This window comes from Euleptes europaea, chromosome 18 (assembly GCF_029931775.1).
Source record: "Euleptes europaea isolate rEulEur1 chromosome 18, rEulEur1.hap1, whole genome shotgun sequence".
Lineage (NCBI taxonomy): Eukaryota > Metazoa > Chordata > Lepidosauria > Squamata > Sphaerodactylidae > Euleptes > Euleptes europaea.
In genome coordinates, this window is record NC_079329.1 from 18,653,833 (window position 1) to 18,664,266 (window position 10,434).

At 40.0% G+C, this 10,434-nt stretch overlaps 2 protein-coding genes across 2 annotated transcripts; one reads left to right on the top strand and one right to left on the bottom strand.

Moving 5' to 3' along the window:
* Window positions 1-1,785: 1,785 nt before the first annotated feature.
* LOC130490674 (olfactory receptor 11A1-like) lies at window positions 1,786-3,262 on the bottom strand. Its single transcript, XM_056864485.1, has 2 exons — window positions 3,209-3,262; window positions 1,786-2,718 (listed from the first exon to the last, which is right to left on the bottom strand). The coding sequence occupies exons 1-2, from the start codon at window positions 3,260-3,262 to the stop codon at window positions 1,786-1,788; spliced, it is 987 nt and encodes a 328-aa protein (XP_056720463.1).
* Window positions 3,263-8,254: 4,992 nt separating this feature from the next.
* Window positions 8,255-9,199, top strand: LOC130490676 (olfactory receptor 13G1-like). The gene has a single exon (XM_056864486.1). It carries the CDS (start codon window positions 8,255-8,257, stop codon window positions 9,197-9,199), a length of 945 nt encoding a protein of 314 aa, XP_056720464.1.
* Window positions 9,200-10,434: the final 1,235 nt, after the last annotated feature.

A 10,434-nucleotide genomic window follows, 5' to 3' on the forward strand; every position in this document is an offset into this window, starting at 1 on the left:
TCACATTGAGACCCCAAGGCTGCAATACTTGTATGGGAGGCCACCAAGGAAGACTGGTAGTGCTGTGTAGAGGAAGGCAATGGCAAACCACCTCTGGTCAAGGCTTGCCTTGAAAACCCCATGGTCCTTGGGTCACCATGAATCTGTTGTAACGTGACAGCACACAGTTATTATTAATAGTATATGTTTGACTATCACCAATACTTACACTTGGGCTTGACTGAGTTTTCTTTTCATCACTAGTAGGGTTCATGGAATCAGTGAAATTCTTAAGAACATAAGAATATAAGAAAAGCAATGCTGGATCAGACCAAGGCCCATCAAGTCCAGCAGTCTGTTCACTAGGGTTGCTAGGTCCCTCTTCACCACCGGCGGGAAGTTTTGGGGGCAGAGACTGAGGAGGGTGGGGTTTAGGGAGGGGAGGGACTTCAATGCCATAGAGTCCAACTGCCAAAGTGGCCATTTTATCCAGATGAACCGATCACTATCAGCTGGAGATCAGTTGTAATAGCAGGAGATCTCCAGCTAGTACCTGGAGGTTGGCAACCCTACTGTTCACACGGTGGCCAACCAGCAACCTCTAGGAAGTCCACAAACAAGACGACTCCAGCAGCATCTTACCTGTGTTCCACGGCACCTAATATAATAGTCATGCTCCTCTGATACAGGAGAGAACAGGTATGCATCATGACTAGTATTGACTTTGACAAGTAGCCATGGATAGCCCTCTCCTCCATGAACATGTCCACTCCCCTCTTAAAGCCTTCCATGATGGTGATGGCAGCCATCACCACATCCTGGGGCAGGGTGATGGGGCAGGGAGTTCTACAATTTAACTATGCATTGTGTGAAGAATTGTATATCTTTCAGCTATACAATTTTTGGTTATACTATCCAAGGGTTATGCCACCAATCCCAGCTCATTCTATTCACTATTAACCATGTTATCTTTATTTCCCTCCTTGCTTACTGTTTTTCTGTTACTGTTTGTAGTTATGGGTCAAAACTCAAGAAATTTTTTTTGACAGTTACAAAGGTATACTATTTTCAGACTGAGCAAGGGCATGAGGGTTTAAAGAGATTGTCTTCTTCGGCTATGATTCATTGCAACAATATCCAACATCATAAGGAAAGGAATCTTGCTTCATGGTCGCCCCCAACTCACAATATGGTTATACTGAGGGAAACTTACTACAGAGATTTGATCCCCCTAGCAAAAGTAAAACCATAGTCTGTTCTAAGTCAGAGAAGTAACAAGGGAAGGAAAAATTCATGGTTCTTACTAGCCTAGGCTTTTCTGAAACTTTCTGCAGTCTTTCCTGCATCCATGAGTTTATTGGACATCTTGTAGATGTATTCTCTTAGGGTATTGGGGTGTCAGATGCTACATCCTGTAGAGATAGATATCATGATTATCCGGTTCAGGGCTAAACACTTCATTCACGCAGCCAAGGTTGGACGTGATATAAAGACGTAACCTTTTTGAGCTTTACATCTCATCTTGTGTCTAGGATTTCCTAGACAGTAACTGGCAGAGAGAACATGACACTTACTGGGACATTGTGTCTCACATGGACTACCAGAGCATAGGACAGGCATATTGGTTGGGTAGGGAGGTCAAATAAAAAAAAATGACGAGGAGTCATTTCTTAAGTAATATTACAATAAGAATATAATTTTATTTCTATTGAAGTTCCCCTATTCCATTAAAACAAAAAGACATACAGCTATGTCTGTTTGTGGAACATTTAGAACTTCTAGGTGCATTTTCTAAAATACTAGGGGTTACCAGAATTTTTGAGCCCATTTTCGTAGGGCTTCCTTCACCTCCTTGTTCCTCAAACTGTATATGAGGGGATTGATCATTGGCGTCATGACAGTATAGAAAAAGGAAAACACTTTTGAGGAACCTTTCAGGGAGGGGCCTTCTGGAAGGAGATACACAATCATTAAGGTGACATAGAAAATGGTAACTACAAGAAGATGGGAGGAGCAGGTAGAAAAGGTCTTTCGTCTCCCTGTGGTTGAGGGAATTCTCAGGATGACTGATATGATACAAATGTAAGATGTTATGGTCAATAGAAATGGAGGAAAAGTGAATACAGAACATAATAAAAAGGCTACCTGCATAACCAGGGATATGTCACCACAGGCTAACTTGCTCAGTGGTACAAAATCACAGTAGAAATGGTCAATTCCATTGAGGCCACAGTACGTTAACTGTGACAGCCATACAACCACTACAGAGACTGAAAAACAACCACTTATCCAAGAACCAGCTGCTAAAGAGATGCATACCTTGTTATTCATAAGGAACTGATATTGGAATGGTTTGCAAATAGCTAAATACCGATCATAAGACATTACAGAGAGGAGACAAGTTTCTGCAGTCACCAGAAAGCCAAACAAATATAACTGTATAAAGCATCCAGATAAGGAAATGGCTCTATTCCCTGTTAGGAAACTTGCAAGCATTCTGGGCAGGATGGTTGAGGTGTAACAAATCTCCAAACAGGACAAGTTCCCCAGGAAGAAGTACATGGGAATGTGAAGATGCCTGTCAGTCACAACTAGCACAACAATAAGAAGATTCCCCATTATGGTGATGATGTAGATGACGAAAAACAGCAGGAAGAAAAGTATCTGCAGTTTGGGATGATCCCCAAATCCCAGAAGGATTACTTCTGTGATGACTGTTTGGTTGTTCAAGGGGTTTATCTGGAGAAAAATAGATATAACATCATTATAGTTTGTTGTGCATGCCTAATAGCATTGCAATCTTTTAATTTTTTATACCCCACTTTTCTCTGCCTTTAAGGAGTCTTGGAGCGGCTTACAATCGCCTTCCCTTCCCCACAACAGACACCTTGTGAGGTAGGTGGAGCTAAGAGAGTTCAGACTAGCCCAAGATCAAGGGTTTCCAACTGTCAGGTACTAGCTGGAGATCTCCTGCTATTACAACTGATCTCCAGCTGATAGAGATCAGTTCACCCGGAGAAAATGGCAGCTTTGGCAATTTAACTCTATGGCATTGAAGTCTCTCCCCTCCTCAAACTCCGTCATTATCAGGCTCCACCCCAAAAACCTCTTGCCAGTGGTGAAGAGGGACCTGGCAACCCTACCAAGGTCTCTTGTTGTCTTGGGCAGACTTGAACAGGGAATGTAAGCCTACCAAGCTTGAGGCCTACCCAACTGAACAGTGCCTTACAATTATGACATGGCCTGTCAGATGCTTGGTAACCTCATCTTTTTGCAGACCCATGCAGCATCTAACCATTTGTAAACTTCATCGAGTCTTGGCAGGTTATGAATTGTGCAAGACTAGTGCATAAAATGGTTTATATTCTTTTGTGGAAGCCTAGGCATAGATTTATGGCCAGATACTTTGATTAAAATGCCACCATACTGCTAAGTCCTTGAAGCTTTTGCAGTATGTATCAAATGGTAGTAATTCAGAATGGGCTATGTCACCATAAACAAACAAATAAATAAATAAAGATTACACAAATGAAATGAAAGACATTTTAGACAAGCAATCTGGCTTGAACGTAATGGCACTGGTGTTGAACTTTCAGTGTTTGTGTCCAGCCCCATATATATCTGCACTGAATGCTATCATAAAATAATAAAGCTTTCTCTGGTCATAGTGCACTGCATTATCTGGGCTGACCTGAATGTACATACAGATTGAGTATTTCTTATCCAAAATGCTTGGTGTTTTGGTGTTTCGGATTTCGGATTTTTTTTCCAGATTTTGGAATATTTGCATATACGTAATGAGATATCTTGGGGATGGAACCCAAGTCTAAACATGACATTCATTTATGTTTTATATATACCTTATAAACATAGCCAGAAGGTGTGTGTGTGTGTGTTAAGTGCCGTCAAGTCATTTCCTACTCATGGCGACCCTATGAATTAATGTCCTCCAAAGTGTCCTATCCTTAACAGCCTCGTTCAGATCTTGCAAAGTGAGGGCCGTGGCTTCCTTTATACAGTCAATCCATCTCTTGTTGGGTCTTCCTCTTTTCCTGCTGCCTTCAACTTTTCCTAGCATGATTGTCTTTTCCAATGACTCTTGTCTTCTCATAATATGTCCAAAGTACGACAGCCTCAGTTTAGTCATTTTAGCTTCTAGGGTCAGTTCAGGCTTGAGTTGATCTAAAACCCACTGATTAGTTTTTTTTGGCAGTCCAGGGTATCCGTAACACTCTCCTCCAACACCACATTTCAAAAGAATCTACTTTCTTCCTATCAGCTTTCTTCATTGTCCAGCTCTCATACCCATACATAGTAATAGGGAATACAATGGCATGAATTAACCTGATCTTGGTTGCCAGTGTCACATCCTTACACCTAAGAATTTTTTCTACCTCCTTCATGGCTGCCCTTCCCAGTCTCAATTTCCTTCTGATTTCTTGGCTGCACTCTCCCTTTTGGTTGATGATGGAACCAAGGAATAGCCAGAAGGTAACTATATACAATATTTTTAATAATTTTGTGCATGTGAGGCATCATGGGGAACCTGCTGTTGGCACAACTGGCCTACACACACCATTTTATTACCCTTTGTGGGTGCTAAAAAAGTTTTGGATTTTGGATCATCTTGGATATCAGATTTTGGAATAAGAGTCACTCAACCTGTATCTGTTTTATAGTGTGATGTTTCATAAGATGGTCTAGTCATTCCACCCCTCTAAAACTGTTATGAATAGTCATTTAGATTTATAGCTGAAAAGGGATTTGAACCAGGTGTCAACATCCAAGCTTGCCATGGTCATCTCTATCACAGTGATCCTAATTGTTTTAAAAATTCATGTATTTGCTTTATTCTTAAGCTAGAAGAAACATTGGAAAAGATGTAGTGCATATGCAGATGCACATATCTATCAACTTCAGCCATTCTGTAAATCTAACTAGCTAAAATTAGCTAACAACTTGATTGTCACCAAATTTTGTATGATCTTAGCATCTTAATGGATATTATTATAATTTTGTCCAAATACTTACTGCATTCATTGAGATGATAATTGAGTATGTGTCTCAGTAACACAACAGGTTGATTCCTGGGGAAAGCAAAAAATGTTTTCTAATGTCTTGATATTGTGTGTTTTATATTCTACAAAGAAGTCACTTTGGCCACCAGAGGGTCAGTCCTCATAGGCTTTCCTCATGACTTACGAGGAGAATTAGCTGAAGAGCTTTGTATCTAACATTCACCTACCATGCCATAGGGAACAGCATCATGGCCTTCATGAGCTATAGTTCCTAATGACTAATCCTGAAAACCAGGCAACCAACTCCAAATTACTCTGCCTGGCTTTACATTGTCATGAGATCCCTGGAGAAAAGGGCTGCTTTGGAGGGGGGGACTCAATGGCTTTGTACCCCTCTGAGGTCCCTGTCCTCCCCAGTTTTTACCTACAAATCACTAGGAGTTTCCCAACCTGGATCTGGCAACCCTACCCCCACATCCCCCGCAGGTGGCCAGTGGGGACCTGGCAACCCTACTTCTTCTTTTTCTTGAGTCATGCACATTGGGTAGTATCAAATCACCCAGATGTTGCTGCCAGGTGGAGGGTTGCCAATATCCAGGTGGGACCTGGAAATATCCCAGAATTACGCCTGAACTCCAGATGACAGAGATCTGTCCCCCTGGAGAAAACGGCTGCTTTGGAGGGTGGACTCTATGGCATTATATCCAGCTGAGGTTTCTTTACTCCCCATACCATACCCTACCCTACTCAGACACCACCAGAAAATGTCCAGAAATTTCACAATCTGGAGCTGGCAACCTTGGCCAGGACTGACCCAAGGTGCCATCTCTCAAAGGCCAAAATAGGCCAGGAAAGGGCTTTGCCCCCTCCCTCTGCCTTTTACTGACAGAACTAGTCTTGGAACACTGTGGTTGTCTAACAACAGCAACTGAGGGAATCCATCACTTAAAGCTACAGGCGCTCCATTTATCATTTTCTTTTTTTTTAAGCCCCCCGTTTTTTTGTTTTTGTTTTTCCCTGCAAACCTTGGACCCTTTTTAGGTTTGTAGAAAGATATTTCTTGCCCGTTCACAGCTCCAGTCACTGGATTTAAGTATCCTCAGATTTGGCCAACTTGGTTATTAGAATATAGATGAGGCAGAATATCTGATAGGATCCACCCTATGGTCACTAACCAGCCAAGAGTGATCATTTTAGATTCCACTGATTTAACTCAGTTGCTTAAACACATGCTTGAATGTCTACCATAGAAATCAGTAGCTACTCAAAATGCTTCCTTTTGACTGGGTGATTTCATGTCTCCAAAGCCTGAACATTAAATTGTGGATATGAAAATGTGCCAAATACTGACATTTGCACTTCGACAATAGAATGAATCATCATAATCAACAACAATATCCTGGTGGTGCCTCAAAGGTGTTTTCCCCCTGTGGCACTTTTACTTTGTTAAAACGGATATTTCAAAGCTGGTCACTTACACTTTATTCCCAATGTGAGGGTGACTTGGCCAGGATAACACTAGTTATCACCAGTTCACAATTTGATGAAAGACTGTTGGATCTGGTATTTTCCAGAGGCCCATAGAAAAAAAATCTAAGGCATGAAAAGGAGACAGTGAGAAAGAACACCAGGAAATAGGAGGGAAGGTAAATATTTTATTTTGGCTTTTTCTTCCATTTTTCTTATATCTGCAACATATGGGAACTGAGTATTTGGATTCTACTGGATTTAATGTTGTTGTTTTTCTTTTAAAAATTAAGTTCATTCATTTGAATCGTGATTATAGAGTTGAACTGAAGTTTTACTTTCAATTCAACTTTAAGAGTAATGTAAATGGGAAAATAGTGCTCCATAAAAATGGTGATTAAGGGCTGGATCGAACCAGATTTTCTGTTGGTGAAAATGACAGGAGAAATCTCCTTCAACCACCAAAAAAAAAAAAAAAGGCAATACTGGGTATCATTTGACCTGCATGTGTAAAACTCATGTGGGACAGGGGCTGTAGTAAGGAAAGGAATTGGATAAGATTGGGTGAAAAAGCTGGTTGGGTCCAACTTGCTGCCTTTGTATTAGTTTATTTTTATCTCAGCTTGCCTTCAAGATATCAAGGATGACACATATGGTTTTATCCCTGCAATAATTGTGTGAGGTGGATTGGGCATACTGATAATGACAGACCCAAGGTTATACAGTGGCCTGGGAAGCTGAGCAAAGATTCAATCCAAAGGACTCCCTAGCCCAAGAACAATACTCTAAACCTTCTACCACATTGTTTCTGTCTCTTATTGCTTGACACATGTACAAACATAAAGAGAGAGCATTGCTGGGTGGGGTGTTTGCCCCATTTTCCCAATTTAAAGCTTAATCTTTGTTTGCTAGATACTACATAACTTTTCAAATGGACCTATCACCACTTTACATTTGCACCCTATGTTACATTCGGGAGGGGGAGAGAGGGTAACCCATAAACATTCTAAAAATAACTTTTTCAAAAATAACCATAGGTTAGTTAAAAAAACACTGTTTTTTAATTATGAGGTTTTTGGGAAGCAAATGGCTAATGTGGAAGGCAGTTATTTTTTTTTTCTTTTCCATTTCTATGTATCATAGAACCAAATAAACAAGGCACTCTTTCAAAGCTAGCAATCTGTGTACTGGAAAACTAATAAATAAAAATTATCCTTTCAGAATACAAAGGACAGGGTTTTCTCGAAGGTGTTCTTTGTTTCTATTGTAGCGCATACATGTGCTTTTTGTAGAATCTCTGAATCTTGGTATCATGAAAGTACACTTATTTGAGGTTGATAACGTCTATGAGGAAAATGGGGGACAATCCTGAAGTGAAGGAAAAATGTACTTCAGACTGCTCAATGGATGTCCCATAGATCAGTTTTTCATTTGAAAGGTAATAGGGACGAGAGGAGGATTACAGTTTGGTTTTGAAAATCATTCTAATCAGATTTTCCACTCTTAAACATATTAAAACACCTCCCCAATCAGTTCAACTTTGTATAGTCAAGAACGATGACATGAATCTCCCTAGCTGGCCTGGGATTACTGCCTATATTCAGCACATAGAAATTTAAATTTTAAGACTGTTCAGCCAACCATTTTGTCAGTAAAGAGCTGGTTGCCAAACGTCTGACTTTAAAAGAAGGGAGGGGCGAAAAAGATCAACAATCTATTGAACGGTTCTGTGTAACAACACAAAATAATACTATGTATTCATCTAGGGCAACAGGATGAAACCTATTGAAATGAAGAACCAGACTGTCCTAACAGAGTTCATATTCGTTGGTCTAACGAATTCCCTTGGATTACAAACACTTCTCTTTTGGGTATTCATATTCATCTATGTTATGGCTCTAGCTGGCAATTTCCTCCTCATCTTTACCATATGGAGATGCAGGAAACTCCACACTCCCATGTACTTCCTGCTCGTCAATTTGTCGTTCGTGAATGTGTTTTCTATCTCCATTACAACTCCCAAACTCATCCAGACTCTTTTGGCCCATCAAAAGACTATCTCATTTTATGGCTGCATCACACAGGTGTATCTGTTCATCTGGGCTTTGGGAACTGAACTTCTACTTCTGTCGTTTATGGCATTTGACCGCTATGCTGCTATCTGCCACCCTTTGCAGTATACAATCATTATGAGGAAAGAAGTGTGCATTGTGATGGCAACCGGAGTTTGGGTTGCTGGGATGATCAATTCAGCAGTTCATGCTGGACTTATGTTACAGTTGTCGTTTTGCGGCTCCAACATCATCAACCACTTTTTCTGCGATGTACCACCACTTTTAAAGCTCTCTTGCTCAGACACTAGCCTTAATGAGACTATGGCATTTGTTGCAGATGTGATCGTTGGTATCGGTAGCTGTGGGTTGACCCTAACATCCTATTGGTTTATCTTGAGAGCTATCTTCCGAATCCGCTCCACTGAAGGAAAGAAGAAAGCTTTCTCGACGTGTTCTTCCCATCTCATTGTTGTCAGTTTTTACTTTGCAGCTGTCATCTACACGTATATCAGGCCTACCTCAGTATACTCTTTGGACAATGACAAGCTAGTTTCCCTGCTTTATTCGGTGGTAACCCCAGTCGTCAACCCCATCATATACTCCTTGAGAAACAAAGAGGTCAAGGAGGCACTCAAAACACTCACTGGAAGAAGTCGCCTGCTTCAGAGAACGGAAGACTGATGATTGAAATGTCTAGACACATTTCAATACAGGATTGCAAAACAGCAAATAAAAAAATGGAGGAAGGGAAAACAAGCTTATTAATGTTAGTTCATGTGCAGAAGAAATACCTCCTATTACAGTACTTGGGAATATGGTCAAGCCAAGTCAAGTTTATTGTATAAGGCCATTACAATCTAAAACAGTACAACAATATAATGACAGGTTAAAATGTTCAGAACCAGAATCATTGTAAAAAATAGAAAAATTAAGAAAATAAAATATGCCCATCCAGCTCTATCCAGCTTTACCACCTTTCGTGATTTGCTCTGCCCTGATTTTCTTGGCTGCCAGGCCATACAGTGCCATTTTTTGGGAAAGATAAGCATCCATATCTGATAACAAGTAGATTAGTCTGTCAACATCAGTGGGAATATAGTTTATAGCATAAAATGCATGCACAGAGTCAGTTATGATGGTCATTCACATTTGTTAGAAGTCACAGTTTATTCATCCAATTCTCCCAGTTAATCACTGGTAGAACTATTAATGACGAGTCCCTGATAGTTTATACTATATGTTTATTTTGTGTGTGTGTGTCTGGGTCTGTGTTTATCTCCAGCCCACTTGTTGCTGGGTGTGGGGCAACATTTCAAACTTGCTTGATACAACAGTCAGTAAAGACAGGTGCGCGAGTGATGATTAGAAATTAAAATGTGATAAATAGATTTATAAACTGCTATATTCCCATGAGTTATCAGTGATGAGCCCTTTTATGGGAACAGCATGTAGCACTTCCAGATGCCTGAACTCTTTCTTTTTTTCTTAATAATTTTTTTATTTAATAACGTATTACATCCATCTATCTGTTACAAAATCCATTATATAATCCATACAAAATCTGTTACAAAACGTCATTATAATATTGTCTAAATCTCTGAATGAAAGCATGTCTCAAAGTGATAACGTCCATGGCTGCATTGATTCCTTTGACTCGATACTATTCCAATATTTCATAAATGGGAGCCATCGTTGTGTAAATAGTTTCTGTGCAGATAATCTCTTCTCTTTGCCTAAATGTTGTAATCTTATTCATAAACTCCTTCTTTTTGCATTTTTTTGCCATTTAGAAGAAGGAAAACAATTTTCTTATCTTGCCTATGTCAAACAATAAAATGTTATTGGGATTCTGTATTTCTCTCGACAAAACAACAGCCTTTAAAAATATTATCTCTGGCCTTCTGGAAGATAACTGA

What these genes read in the sequence shown, in the direction of transcription:
- LOC130490674 (XM_056864485.1), bottom strand. Translation starts at nt 3,262, where the DNA reads ATGGGTCTGCAAAAAGATGAGGTTACCAAGCATCTGACAGGCCATGTC. An exon ending in TGACAGGCCATGTCATAATT is followed by an intron (nt 2,719 to 3,208) that starts GTAAGGCACTGT and finishes ATTTTTCTCCAG; the next exon opens with ATAAACCCCTTGAACAACCA.
- LOC130490676 (XM_056864486.1), top strand. Translation starts at nt 8,255, where the DNA reads ATGAAGAACCAGACTGTCCTAACAGAGTTCATATTCGTTGGTCTAACG.